At 37.8% G+C, this 15,698-nt stretch overlaps 1 protein-coding gene across 1 annotated transcript in view; it reads right to left on the bottom strand.

Moving 5' to 3' along the window:
* LOC310956200 (seizure protein 6 homolog) overlaps window positions 1–6,215 on the bottom strand; it is a gene marked incomplete at both ends in the record, with an annotated part of 93,628 nt that extends 87,413 nt beyond the window's left edge. The window contains 2 exon segments of the mRNA XM_083926356.1: window positions 5,857–6,164; window positions 6,166–6,215. Of these exon segments, the coding sequence (XP_083782482.1) occupies window positions 5,857–6,164; window positions 6,166–6,215 (358 nt within the window).
* Window positions 6,216–15,698: the final 9,483 nt, after the last annotated feature.

Raw genomic sequence — 15,698 nt, 5'->3', positions numbered from 1 at the left:
AATGTCATCGTAAGCGTGTTACCTTAAAGAACTCTCACATAATTATCGAGACATAATAACCCATTTCAGGTCTATCCAAACTGTCAAAGTGATTAAATAATCAGAATGGGAAATGCTTTCAGGAAATAAAGCCTGTTTCTCTCTGCCTTGTTGTATTTTTAAAATGTTTTACTTTACTATGTTTTTCTGGTAACACTTTAAAATAGGGTGCACATAATTGTGAGTAGCTATTACAGAATGAGTCTCTGAACGCTGAATATGATGATTTAAAAATAATCTGTAAAATAGTCTGTTGCTCACTTGTCATTCATTACTCATCATTTTGTGTACTGTAATGCAAAGTATTAATATTTTTTATTATTATTTGTTAATATATCATGCATGAATAGACTCAAATTCACCTGGGATAAGAGCTTAGGAAAAATGCTCAACAATGAAATGTACAGGAAGCAAATTATTTAGCTTGAAATTAAATATTGTTGCTGTCTTTCCTTTGTGTGTTTGTATGAAATTCTCATGCACTGGAATTAAAATGTTGTACTTAATTATAGTGTTTTGGTTCCAGTTCTATTGCTTCATTGGTTAATGGTCAAATAGCCAGTCATATAACAGATGTATGAGTACATATTTTTACACTGAGTTTGATGTATTACAAGTTTAAATACAGTATATGTAGAACTGAATAAGAGTGTGCATACATTCATACATATACAGTACGCTAACAGGGCATGAGGAAAAATAATTAAAAACCTATTTACATGTTTCTGTGCTGGAGAGCTGAACAAGTTTAGCTCATTGTTTTACCCCAAAACAAGGACACTAAAATGTTCAATTACTCTGGGGCAAACAAATGCCAACAACACTCATCTCTGAGTCTCCAATAAGACAGAATGAAATGCAAAATGTTAAATAAAACAGGGATGTGGAAAGAGAACCTGACAAGGAAACTGGTTATAAAAAAACTTGTTTTACTATTCATAAAACAATTTTGCCCTCATTTTTAAAGCTGATGCTGCATTTTGACCACACTGTATGAAACCATCTGTCTAACCACTTTATGTTCTCCACAACTGAATTTTGATTGTGAACTGCAGATGTAGCTGAAGTACAGCCTGATAGTGAGAGCACCAGGCTTTTTTTCTATAGGGTAAAACCAGCTGTTGGAGGACCATTCCAAGAAAAACAGTGATGAAATCCAAAAAGATCCTTGCAAAGATACTCCTTCCCTTTTGCAAATAAAACTCCACACTTGGAGGAAGAAAATATACGAGGCATTGACTCAAATTAGGATGCATAGAACATTCTCACGGAGCGAGAGAGGCATTTGCACATGAAGAGTTGAAAATGAGTCGCATTCAGCCAAGCTGTGAGCTCCACCTAGGAGGCAGTGAAAGAGACCGAGACAGGCACAGAGAGGGGCTGAGGCAGGCAGGCGCCAAGCCTTGAAGAGGGGCATTCTGCCATAATGACTCTCATTTACCATTGACAGGCCTTGGGAAAGTTAAACTAATTATGACAGCACACAGATGCTGAATAGCCCTTGATGAAGTTAATCACTGGCAATCCAACAAACAGGTGTTGAATGATTTCTGTTACCTCCCCTGGATTTATAGGATGTTCAGAATTTTCAAGCGCATCTCTCAAAGCAACAGTCTACCCATGAAGTATGCTATCCTATTCCCATGATCCTGGAACATTTCATGGCCATGTGAATACGAACAGTACCTTCCATGCTGGAAAGCAGCAAACCACTGTTGAGATATTGCGTCAGATAAACAAGGAGATTAACTATTGAGTTGAATGAGTTCACACAAAATGCGTATAAAATGTGTCAATACAGCGAGCCCACAAAAATGTTCACCCTCCCTATCAGTGGTGCAGTATTCATATGCACCTTTTCATATGATAACCTCAATTCAAGACCAATACAGCAGAAGAGTAGAGCTTTAGTTTATTTTGCCCTGTTCATTTTAGGGTCAGGGACTTAAACAGAGTAAAAAAAATATCTCCATGTGAATTGGATCCAAATGTGTTATTTTATACAATCCAAACAAATTGCAAAATGCCATAATGATAAATAACATGAACAACAGATATTGTCAATCTACTGTTGTGTTATCCAATATGAGCTATAATAAATAATCTTGTGTCCTGAAGAAACCAATATTTCACACTATTTTTGAAACCAATAGTGGCATGTCAAGGAGCGCTCTGTCAACCAGGAGGAGATCATAACTCATTTTAATGAGCATTAGGATACATAAAACATCCCTTTCTCCAACTCCCAGATCGCTACAGATCATTGTTAACAGGCAGAGATAATGTGTAAGCATAAAGATAATAGGCTCAGCTGAATGTCATTAAATTCTGTAAAACTTAAATTGGCGCACCAAGGCCAACAAAAACTCCCCACACTGAAAGGATGCGTGATGAGCCAATAATTATGTCAGGATTTTATCAGACGTACTAATCTGAATACTTCAAAACAACAAAATTTGCAAGATTCAATCGTTATTGAGCTGTTTTGTAATGAATAACTTGGAAACAAGCATAAAAACCACTGAGAGACTTTTAAATAAATGTAAATTCGGTTTCTTGTACGAACTGATCGAATGCATATAGTGTATGTTCCCTCAACATTTTTTACATAATTTCTGACTTCACCCAGGACTGTAAAAGCAATAGTAGTTACATATGATAACGTGCTTTATGCTAGAGTGTAAACATGATTGATACCTTTTATGACAAGGTCAAGCTGTTGTCATCAGGTTGTCTTTCCAAGTAAATGTTTATACAGTAACAAGTTATGTCACTTTGTTGCTCAGGGATTCACACTGAGATAATTGGAGGCCTGCAGCCTTCTCATGTTAAGTACTTGTTGCAATGTGGTGATCACATCCTCAAAACACTTGTTGTGCATGGACAGCTCCATTTATCACACAACACAACCCTAAATAATTTACCATGATTTCATTGAAAATTTCATGGAGTGAGGAGTTATTTGAACAAAATATTTTTTGCAATTGTATTTATGATGTGAGCCAGATTCTATCACAAGTAGACATGACACGCATGTAGAAGGTTTGAGCAATTAATTTAAAAGCAACACTCTTTATTTCAACCATGGACTTTGTGCCCACAGTCCCGTGTTTCCATTTTTTTTTTAACTAAATCAGTGGGTAATTATTTCTTGCATGCTTACATTTCCTTTTGTCATTTGAATTCGTTGCCGTCCATTTGATGCTTACCATATGAAAGAAATAGCTGATGCCAAAAAATATAGTCAAAAGCCAGGACACACTTTGCAATAAATGCTTTTTGTAATATGTAAAACGTTTTCAATGCATCTGTACACACATTTTTTTCTGGCTTTAAAAAGGTATGAACAGTTGAACAGCCAATTAAATCTAGTGTTAATTCTACAAAACAGGCAGAGAATGAACACGGTTTGAGGAGTGTGATGTTTTTTTATCCTGGATGCATATATATATATATATATATATATATATATATATATATATATATATATATATATATATGCATCCTGTTCCCAGGGGTGTTGTTAAAAAAAATCCCAATCTCAATTACATTGCCCATACTCTAAAATGAAAAGATTATCAGTTATTAGAAATTATTGTATGTTTATGTTCTGAATATGCACTGCAAATAGAAAGAGTGAGGCGCAACTTGGATGGATAATAAAAATAACCCCTGAGTTCCTTGTAAAATTGATGACACTTACATAAAAAGCTACATTTATAACTGAAAATGACGTTGCCTTTACACAGTAATGTGAATGTGCACACTGCAGATGGGAAAATAATGTCACAGTTCTAGGTCCTTTGCCCATGACAGTGAAATGGATGGGTGTTTGTATTCCCTGCTAGGTAACAGACTGAAGCAAGTTCACAACAACAGGCTGTGCCACAAAAGAGAGATTAAGACCTCTCGCGTTCGGGGGCATGTCTGCATGTTGAAAACTTAAGACAATGGCAAAACATCAATATCACGAGAATTAAAAATTTAAATGGCCAGACTTGGAGAATTTACTAAGCCGTGAACATTTGCTCGCAAAGCAACAACAGAGAATGCACTAATGGAAGCTGTTACATTTTATTTTGCTCTAAAAATAGTGCACTGTGCATTTTCCTCTCCCTAGAGTTTTGAGCAGTGAGCGAGCAGTGCAGGTGTGTTCTTGGGATATGTACAATTGTGACTGATAACACTTATAAACCACTTACAAGCACTACTATAGTGTGTTTACTCACTTGCTAATCGAACAGGTTAACAATATAAAATGTATTCTGGGGGTGTTAGGCTATATCACAAATAACTGCATTTGCAATTTCCCAATACGGTTCTGAAATTCTGTATTTAAGCGATGCAGCACTTTCCATGCATTAGATATCCATCCGCAGATGTTTTGTTAGTGTAAAATATTGTTTCAGGCACTTGTCCAGAATTGGTTTTGAATGGGCTGAATGGGTTTTGACTGGAACCCAGGCAATGTGAATTAATTCCCACAATTATTGCACTGCTTAGTAATCACTTGTCCCTCTTAAATGTCCTCATTCTGAACATATAACAGACAGCTTTTATAAAAGGTTTCATCAAAAGTGAATGTAGAAAAGAATTCCATTTACTGTCATTCAATCTGCATAATGCTAAAGGGCTGTGTTACAATAGTATGTGATAGCTGATGATATCCTCTGTCCTTTTCATATATATTTATTCTGCTCAGATGAATAAGTACAGATATAATTATTTATTTATGTACTCTACAGTGGCTGCACATTGCATAATATTTTGTTGACCTTATTTACAAGTCAGTACAGATATCCTGCATACTGGACAAACTGTATATGCGTGCACTATAGAGGTGGTTCATGTCTATGTCCAACTGATTGACAAAGAAGAGATACAGATCACAATAGAGAGGGAGTGGGGTGATAGTAAAACTGTGGAGACAAGCTGTTACACAGGTAGATCAACATAATGTATAGTTGGAATGATAAAGAGAGGACAGACACACAATAGAGAAATAATTAGGACAAGGCCACAGTGCATGAATCTGTCGCCGCTTCCCACAAGCACTCAACTGTGTCAAACAGCTTGGTCAATAATCTTTAGCAATTCCTGAGGATTAGAGTCTTATTACGGAGCACCGTCTGTCACACAGACCCCTGTGCCCAAAACAAGTCACTTCCTGGCTGTTTTCTCTGGGTTTCATCCAATAAATAAGCATCTCACTGAAAACTGATCACATTAGGTTGGTTTAGAATAGTGTTAGTCAGTGAATGTTTTCTGAAGTTTTATTTCCCCCATGGGTTGGTTTTCTTGCATATCGCAATTTGTGTTTGTTTGTTTGTTTGTTTGTGTAAGAGCATTTAAAGCAATCTAAAGACCCTCTGAAAACTGGGATTGACAGTTAACCGTTATGCAACTGACTGTTAAACACATTTACCCAGTGGCAAAATGTGAGGATCTATAACTTCTATTTAATCTGTGTTCAGTATGCAGTCACTTGTAATCTGATTTTCTTTTAATATTAATATATTTATCTTTAGTTGTTTCTGTAATTTAAAAAAGTATTTTGGGATAGTAAGAATGTGTGCAGATCATTAATAGGGTTGTCTTATAGTCTGCAACTTTTAAATGAATTGTGGTTTCTTTAGCTTGATTGAAGATTTAACCAACACCGTGTAAACTTAATGACAAATAGCACATACACACTTGTAGATCTGAAAACCTGGTGTCATTGTCGAAAACTCAGCTCTACCTTCACCTTGTATAGTTTGACAAAAGGAAGTACACGGAACAATCCCCACAAAGTGCGTGAACGACCCAAGTTCTTACCTTGTCCATGTATTTTGGCCACGGCAGCAGCGAGAACCAAAACCGCGAACAGGGTCTTCAATTGACAGTCTTGTCTCACACACATGTCTACTAAAGTCGAGGTCGCTCTTCGTGTAGCTACAGAACACGTCCTTGTGTTGAAAAAGAATACTTCCAGGGCTTTGGGGGGGAAAAAGAAACAAGCAAAGCGAGAATTGTAACGTCTGTAAAACACAAAGAGAGCCGTGCGGTTTGCTGTAGCACTTCCGCTATTCGTGATAGGTGAAGACAGTCGAGAATTATCAAGTGAAATGCGGAGGTCCCTTTTTAATTCGGACGCTCGGGAAGCGGATTCCTGTCTGTGTGAGCTGTCGGCACATGGAGAGAGAAGGCAGCCGAGGCTTCAGCACCGCGGACAGCTCCTAGCGTCAGCTGATGGAACAGCCTCCTCTGAGTCAGTTAGGGGGGTTCAAATACCGTGCTCTCTGCTTTTCTTTCAATTTCTTTCATATTCTCTGAGTTATTATTAAGAGTATGTCATATTCTAAATAATTCCAATCTGGTTCTAATGGCTCACGTATGACAAATGCCAACGAACTGTGTGGGGTTATCTTGTTTTATTATTATAAAATGTATCAAAACAAATGGTCTCATTGAGGTCTCATTTTCAAGACTGATATTTGCACAAGAGAGCTAAAGCAGTATGATTATGTACTATGTATATGTATATATATATACTCACAACCAAAACACAGTTTACCACCACACAGTTTAAACAATGAGAGTGGTTACCTATCGGTTTTTAGAAAAACAATTGCAAGTGGCACTCAATGTGCTTCAGAATTATATATACAGTATACATAAAGAAATTAGAGATTTTCCTTTCAAAACTCTTTGCTCATTCCATTTCTGACGGATACAGTATCCAAAAACCAATTTATCTGTCTAAACATGCACTAAAAATAACATTACAATATCTTTTGAAATAACATTTTAATGAATGTGTTTGGATTTGACCAGAGAGCAAAGATTATTTGGATTTTAGATTTTTTTTCTTTTTAAGTAGAGACTTGAGACAAATAATATACAGTGCAACTCCCCTCTGTCAAGAAGTCCAACCCATATTTTTATGAATATATAATTTTTGGGGTAGTGCACTGAAATACAACACGCTTTAAGGTGGAGGTATGTCTATATATATATATATATATATATATATATACTGTATATATATGTATATATAAGATTGAATGATAGTTTGAACAATAACCTTCCAACTAGCAGGAGAAATACACAGAAATTCAAATACCTTTGTAATATTTGTATGCCATTTTCCATAGCACAATTCAATTTCATTGCTTTTCATTCAGATCCTAACTTTAGCATGCATGATTCTGGCTTTTTAAAGTTCATACCGCACTGTGCATGACGAACCCTGTTGTGAGACGGTCCTCAGGCTCGGAGTCTCTTAGGTCAATTTCTTTTTTTTTTCTTTTTTCCATTTTCTAGGTTCAGTTTATGTATTAGGGCTGTATCTATCTGCCAGTGATGTATTTGCCTGCCCAGTGCTTGCAGGAGAGCTCTACTTTAATGAATAAAGTGGGGCATCTAAATTGGTTACTGCGGGATAAGCCTAACCAGTAAATGGAGTATTCGATCAGTGTAACAGCAAAAGGTAAAAACTGTGACAAGGATGTAACGTACAATGAAACAAATCCTTCAGGATGACACGGTTTAAGTCGTATGTGTAGGCAGAGAGTTAGCAAACTGAAGCATGAGCAAGACACCAAACTCCTACAAGCTCCAAGGGTTGCTGTGGCGTGCTTGACCTCTGGTCTCCCTGTGGAGTCAGAGCAAGTAAAACAAATCGATGCAGTATGACTTCATTGTTGTTGTAACAACAGTTATAAGGTACGTAAGTCATCATTGACTTTCTAAGCCAGCAAAGTAGTTGCTATCTTGTCATTCATAATAATACTAATTATCTCATTATCAAGTCTCAGTATGACAAAAGTGATTATTCCGGAATAACTAGTCTGATAAGTTTGTTGAAGTATGCACTTATGAAACAAAAATAAAGAACATTTTTTTGTAGATATCAAATTTGCTTAACATTACACATCCTTTTAGTTATCTAGGTTGGTCATATTAGCCTGTTATATTAAAAGAGGCTTAATATAACCAGTGAAATAATTGCTATGTGCCAGCGTTCTGTTCATCAAGTCACTAACTTACAATATTACTGCTACAAACATGATGCATGTACAATATTGGGGAAAATTCAGAAATAGTTCACAGTCTACAGGAAGAAACAAACAACAAAACACATTAATTTCCAGCATGGTTTTCTTTGCCATTGTATAGCACCCTGTCACCTGAAGAGAAGAACATGCAGCAGGTTGACGTGCATTCACAGTCTGTTGTGTGAGACCAGAGCAAAACAGTATCAAAATAAAACAATTAGAAGGCAAGGATACAGATGGGGAGGGGGGTGGTGAGTAAAAGCACAGTAAGGGAACCTGAGTCAGATGTCATTGAGGACACTAAAATAGTATATGTAAGCAGCAGTTCTTTGCAGTTTCACATTCTAAGTCATAAGTGTGGTGTGTTGTGTCTCTCACATCTATGGCACTTGAGACACAGCTGCCTTTTCAGAAATATCATGTCCTTGCTATTGCACTTAGACTCATTTTTAACTTTAGCCTCTCAGTGTCCTTTTTCCATGTTGACTTTTCTTACTTGTTCTATTTGATTTTGTCTCAATTTGCCTCCCTATGTCTCCTCCATCATTGCGCCAACATTTCCTTTTTTTATTCTAAATGTATATCTCTGTTTTCCCCACATCCCCGAGCATGGGACACTCATTGCATCACTCCCGTCCTCCCTCTGGCCTGACTCAGAAAAAAGGCTCTAATAGTGCAACTTTCCCTTTAGTGAAGCTCGGTGGAGCCATAAAGCAGCCCTGAGGTCTGGTTGGCAGCCAGATGGTTTCAGCCGAGCTTTCATTCTGCTAATGGGTAAGAAGGGCACAGCAGTTAATGAAAATCAGACCCTTGAAATGAAATGACCAATGTACCAAGGTAATGAGGCACACATCGGCAGCGAGCCTTTACATGCATTAAGGTAATCTTAGATGGCAGGATTATGTAAAAAACATCTTATGATGATGTTCATTAGATGGCTAAGGACTGACTGATTATCACACGGCATGTTCAGCTAACAAACACTCCCACTGACTCAGAGCGCTGTGATATTCAGATTGACTGGCTTGGCTAAGTGCTTCATCAAAGCAAGGATGTGTGCCAAATGCTATCAATGAGTCTCTGCCCACGTAACATTACAACCTACAAATTACAGCTCGTATCACAGTCAGTGACAGCAACAATATCGCAGACACAGGACTCAGAAATGCATGCGGGGCTAATCATTGTACATTACATTCACAGTGCAGAACCGTGACCCCTTTCAGCCAACAGTCGCAATTAGAGAACCGGTCCAAAATTAGTTCACTGTTATTTAATGCTATTTGTCTTGCATTAGGCTATGCCAATCAGACTCCAGCTGCTAATGTAGAGGGGAGCAAAATGTGAGAGATTTAGGATTTGAGACTGAGGGATTATATCAGTGCTTGTAATAGAAAATAATATACCTGCATTAGTACAGTTAGTAATAGCTTATCTATTTATCTGATGCAGCTCAGCACAGCCTTCGCCTAATCCATGGCTGATTATTTTCTCAAAAGTTTTAGCGTGTTTTAAAGTTTGAATATTTTACATATCATTTTCAGTCTCATACTTGTATTTTGGGTTTCTACTAGAACATGTTTACATGCTTTATTATACAAAGAATACATTTTTTTTCTCATACTGTCTGTGAATATAACTGTATTCCCCCTCTGGCTGAACCACACTGTTTTAGTGTCTCTTTGAGCCCTCCTTCCCTAAAAAGCCCAGTCTGCTCTGATTGGTCAGCGTTTCCAGGTCTTCCGGGCTCTCTGTGTCTCTGCACCATCTTGCAGCTGGGAAATGACTGTGACATCACAATCGTACAGAAGTCCTGACAGTTCATTTAAAAACACAGTTTCTGAATTGAGGCTGTGTGCCTTTCTCTGTGGATTGAGCATTTTGAACAGTATTTATATAGCACCTTCACCTGCTTTATAATTTAAAAAAAAGACACAGGAATCTCACGTTTTACAATATGAGACTTTTAAAAAATATGTATCATTACAGCTCAAGTGCTACAAACTGTATTATACAAGTTTAACTATATTGAACATTCAAAGAAGTCTGATGAAAAGCAAGTCCTATTGGGCATTTTGTCTGCGTAAGACTGTCAGGAATGTGAATCTCTTAAAATTGATTTTTTTCAAGAGTTTCTTTTTATGATTGCTGGAACGTGTATTTCAGGATTCTTTTTAAAGCAATTGTCTACACCAAAAACAGCATTCAAAGAAACAAATTACACATTTCTCACAATCCAAAAATAATTGTTTTCATATATTTTCACATCTTGATAATGACTTTTTCTTTTTAAATGTTGATATAATTCAAACACAATAGCGAATGTTTCGAAGTTCACGTGAGTGTCAGTGGATCTGTGTCTTTTCATTTAACCACAAGCACAAGGCTTCTTTTCACAGACAAATACAGGGAAAGCTGTTAATTTGTATTACCCATTAAACAGATAAAAGAAAGCTGAACACATCTTCTCTGTTCCTTTCTCTTCATCCAGTTAATATATATAGGTAAAATGACTAAGGTCTCAAAAGTGTATCATAGACATTAGGCTTAAAAATGGCTTATAAGTCGAGCTTCTGAATGTGCAAAGGCAATATGATGGCATTGATTTAACAGATCCTTACGCTGAATAAAATTACAGATTTTTCTGGGTTTGAATATTGTTGGAAAATGTAAGTGCACAACTTAAAATATACAACATAGGTCTATTCATTTTTTCTACATTTAAATTTGGAAATGTTACCAATTAAACATTTAACAATGCATTTTTAGTAGCCACCGATTCTTTTGGTGAGTCAAAACTGGACACAGGTGTAATGACCAGTAATACTTACATGTAAAACAAAACATCTTAGTGCTCTGAGCATAACTAATGTGGTAATGTTCCTTATTAGACATCATGATTGTTTTGCCAGTGTTGCCTATTAAATATCTAAGAGCCGTGAAGACAAACGTTTTAACCTTGAAATGTCAGTTCCAGTGGAGTTCGGAAACATAAGAGGGAACAGAATGAGTCAACCCTGTTTTGGTCCGGTATTAGCCTGCCTCTCCTCATCAGGGCAAAGGATTCTACAATCCAGTCTGTTAGTCCTGTTCTGTCTGTTATAAATCCTGAGGTGAAGTTTAACAAACTGTGTTAAAATAGTGTGCCGTTGAAATCAAATCAGTTTTCTTTTTTATGGATAACAGACAATTCTTGTCAACCAATAAAATCAGTAACTGACAGCAAATAATTACATACAGGATATGCACATTTGTTAGAAATCACATGCTACTATAAGTAACAAAACAATTAAGGATTTTAGTCATCAGACATCCGGATTTTTAAATCTTCCGGATCTGTAAGATTTTAGATACATTGTTTCTAACAGTTTCTTTGTTTGTAAGATGAAATGCAGGCAGGCCTCTGGGTGGGACCTCATCTCCCAGAATTCCTTTCCTCAGCCTCTTGTGTTCTTTAAGAGCCATCCATCTCGTCACGTTCCCAGTCGCTATGCTTCTTGATTATTTGCCCTTTTTCAGTTTCAATCATTTTGTTTCTTTTTCTTTGGACTGGAAGCTGAACTGCCTTCTTTCACTGTGTGTTGATCCTCCATTGTGAGTCAGCAGTAATTAAATGGACCTGCACCTGTCAGACTGAAGTTAAAAGTTCCGATTTCGGATTACAATAAAATGCAGCAGTGACTAGCTCCACCAAGGCAGACCAATGTTGCTGACTGACATATAAAGCGTCACTAAAACAGGGCTGCATTTGTATTTTGCGCAGGAATGTCATCACAGACACTAAAATGTATTTCTGGGCAAAGCAGCAAATACAAGTACTTTCATTAGTGGGTCATATGATCAATCACCATTGTTTTAACTCACTCGTTGATAGATAGAAACCTAAAAGACAATTAACTAGATGAAAATCTTACGGATTATAACTTTAAATTATAAGAGAAATAAGATGAGCAAATTAAATGTTAACAGTTTAGCAAGCAGCCCTCCTCCGATGAAAACCTGAGAGAAACACAGATTTTTTGTGTGAAACTTTTGTAATCAGTGTTTCACTGGACTTAATCATCTGGTCCTTATGTTTTGGAGAGGAGGAGATCTCTGTTAAAGACCTTTGTTATTGTTTTTATTGAGATATTGTAAAAAAAATACATATTGTACTTTCAAATATGTCAAGATTTAAGAACAAATAAACTACAAATAAATAAATGAACAAAATCACAGCATTAAAACATTAATGTGAGTGATTCACGGTTAGTTTTCCAAATCAGTAATTTTAACTTATTTCTGTGATCAGGTTATCCTCTTGAATAACTATTATCCACTATATTGCTTCTTATGTGTTACCTGTGGCCATGTACTGTTACCACTGTTGGTGAGTCTGTAACACTGTTAAAGCTCCTTAATTGGAGAAATATACCGTATATATTACAGGAGAATTTCTGTTATATAGATAGGATATTAAAATAGAAAATGTAATTGTTTACTGATGTGAATCTATGAGCCACTGTGATGAGTCAGAGATGTATTTGTGTTATCTGTAATTTATTGTTTTTCTTGCTGTCCTATACACTCTTTATCATGGTCCTTACTACAACAATGACCCAATTTCCCTATAAATATCAAGTTTCTTCTCGACTTGCCCATGCCTGTGTAGCATAAATAGCTCAGTGCAGTTTGTGGCATTGTGCTGTCTTCCTTCTTCTCCCCCCCCTCCCCCTTTGTTGTGCACGTCCTGCTGGTAGAGCCCAGTTAATTGCACACTCCTCATTACCATGTATTGGAAAAGAGCTCCCTCTGAGCAAGTCAACTGCGCAGTAGACAGTTTTTCAAAGAATTCTGTACACATCCATTTTCTGCAGGAGAAAAAGGAACAGGGGGGGGGGGGATTACAAGCTCCACCTGACCTTTGACCTCAAATTATGAATTTCGCAAAATGCTCTGTGGACTTGTAACTGCTAGGTACAAGATCGTTTGGAGACACACTCTGTAGCTGGGAGACATTTCTCTTAGCTAGCCATTTTCTTGTTTCCATGGCACATTGTGTGTTAGCATTGTGGAGTGTTGTTGTCCTCACTCTGCTCAGACTCCCAACAGTGGGAATAGAGTGGATGTGACCCCAAAGCCTGAGCAGCATCTGTTAACCCCCTGATCATTGCTTCTATCCGACAGCTAAGGCTGGAGCAGCGTCTGCCCAGTCATGCGGGGCCCTGCCAATAGATTCAGCAGACTATGGTAATGAGCCCGAAAGGATTCCCAAGCTCAGTGCTGTCACTTTGATGACTCCAAAATTAACACTGCACTAGAAAGTCTCAACACCTGCTGTAATAACATCCAAGATAGAAGGAATATGTCTTCTGTAAAATAGGTACTAGAAAATTAATGTAACACCTCTTGTCAAATGTAATTACAATAGTGGCACAGATATGGTGCAATGCATTTTTTGAAAGAATGAAATTATTGCTGCAGTGAGAACCTCTATTTTGCCCTGATAACAGTATTCTCTGAGCATTTGCAGAGGCGTATGTTAAGATGGAGTTTTCTGTCCATAAATATAATAGAGTGCTGGGCTAGAAGGGTTTGTATACTACCAAACACTCAACCATTCATTTACACAACAGCACACAAAGGCAGAACAAACACGTACACTCGGCCCCACTATGCAAGATGTTATGGCAGAAACACACAAAACATTAGCATTTTCTCTCACACAACCCTTTCATGGAGTGTGTGACATGTTGTCCCATACTTTTACATCCACATCTCTGTTCACGATTCCTCCTCTTCTTCTTCTGCACGCTGCGTACCCCTCCCTCTCCTTGACCTTCTCTTTTCATTAGTCAGAGTGTGTCTCATGCCCCTGAGCATGCTGATAGTGCACTGCTCTAAGGCTGCATTTATCAAGATGATAAAGCACTCTCAGACAACAGCCAAGTATCTCAAGGCTAGTGGCCGCGGTGCCTGACAAGTGACAACAAGTCACACAAACAGCCTCCACCTCACTCACCCCACCCCACCCCCCCCCCACCCCACCCCAGCTACAGCTCTCCCAAGCCATATACCATTCCCAGTTGGTCACAGGTTGTTGCCTTATGTCACACGAGCCCCTAATGAGAAGTTAAGTGCAGATGAAGGCGGGTGACTGCACAAGACAACAGATCTTCCCCTGCCCGCGCATGCACACACACACACTTTCCCTACACACACAAACAGCTCACGGCTCACAGCTCTCAGCACATGGACGTCCATTGCGCTGTGTGTCTGGAGTTCAGCGACATCCTTTTAAACCATGCAGGCCCTGAGTCACAGAAATGCAAGTCTTGCCACTTTTAACTTCAGCTTTCATCTTCGCCCGCCGCTCAGCTCACTTTCCTCAAGTCAATGGTTGCTTTCCACTCTCAGCCATAAAGGTGCTGTCTGCCTAAGGAGAGCAGGGGCAATCACTGCTCAGCTCTTAGACTCAAACTGACAACTGAGAGGACAGGGAAGTTATGTTATTCTCTTCACAGGGTGTTAGCAATTGCTCTAATGGGAGGCAGTGGGTGAATTTGACAACGTATTTTTGTTTTTTGTTTTTTCTTTTCTTTTTCAAGCCACCATTAAAATACATTTGGATGTCATTATTCTATTAAAAGCCATGTTCAATTAGAATCAAAAAGTGTATTATTTAGTAAGCGTCATTGTTCTTCTATGAAAAGACTCAAAAGGCAATTTTACTTTATTACCACTGAGTTTGATTTCTATTGTTCCTTCCAGCTGAAATATGCTTTTTCCTATGCCTTCTTCCTCTTGCTCTCCCCCCTTTCTCTGTCTGTCTCTGTATGTCTGTCTGTCCGTCTCTCTCTCTCTCTTTCTCTCTCTCTCTCTCTCTCTCTCTCTCTCTCTCTCTCTCTCTCTCTCTCTTTCTGTCACAAACGGCCGCACGCAAAATCATTTTACTGACAGTGTCTAAACCCTGTCAATGTGCAAGGACATTATTGTATACTGTATACTGTAAGATATTAAGCTTATCAACATTATTGAACTGTACATTGTCATACGTCGCCTCTTTTGCTCTTATCAGTACTATGTGTGCAACAAAGAAAAATCAGATGTAAGTGCAGGAAATCTTTCCTCTTGAGCAATAAACATAGACGGAGCACAGTTTCTATTTTTTAAAGTGAAATCAGTGAAATATTGGCAAGGAAGAGCATACATGTTGCCCTGGAATGCTATGATGATAGCTATATACCATAAGTGCAGGGAAAGGGAAATGCTTGAGAAAGGAGGAGTTTTGAGATGCCTCAGTCTCCCACATGTCTTGTTATAGAAGCACAGTAGTACTCGCTGCTGAAGGGTATGATGATGGCTACACAGAGGTAATAGAAGATCTCTTTGAAGTGTTTCTCAAATACCAAATGTCAAAAAGGAGGACGGATGGTGATTCTTTTACATTTTTCATCTGCTCTTAAAGCTTCCAGGTTAACAAACCATTTTAAATTGTGCTATTGTTTGAGTGACAGCTGTATTTGACACATTATTTAAGGTTATTTTTTTTAGGCCTAACTGTATATTTTAAAACAGAGAATCCATATGTATGTTCAGTTAGCATTTGGCACTTCCGAAGCCTTTTCTGTCTTGATGACT

The sequence above is a fragment of the Echiichthys vipera genome (assembly GCF_963691815.1).
Source record: "Echiichthys vipera genome assembly, chromosome: 14".
Classification (NCBI taxonomy): Eukaryota; Metazoa; Chordata; class Actinopteri; order Perciformes; family Trachinidae; genus Echiichthys; species Echiichthys vipera.
Note: the sequence above shows the minus strand (reverse complement) of the source record. Positions and strands in the feature narration are given on the sequence as shown.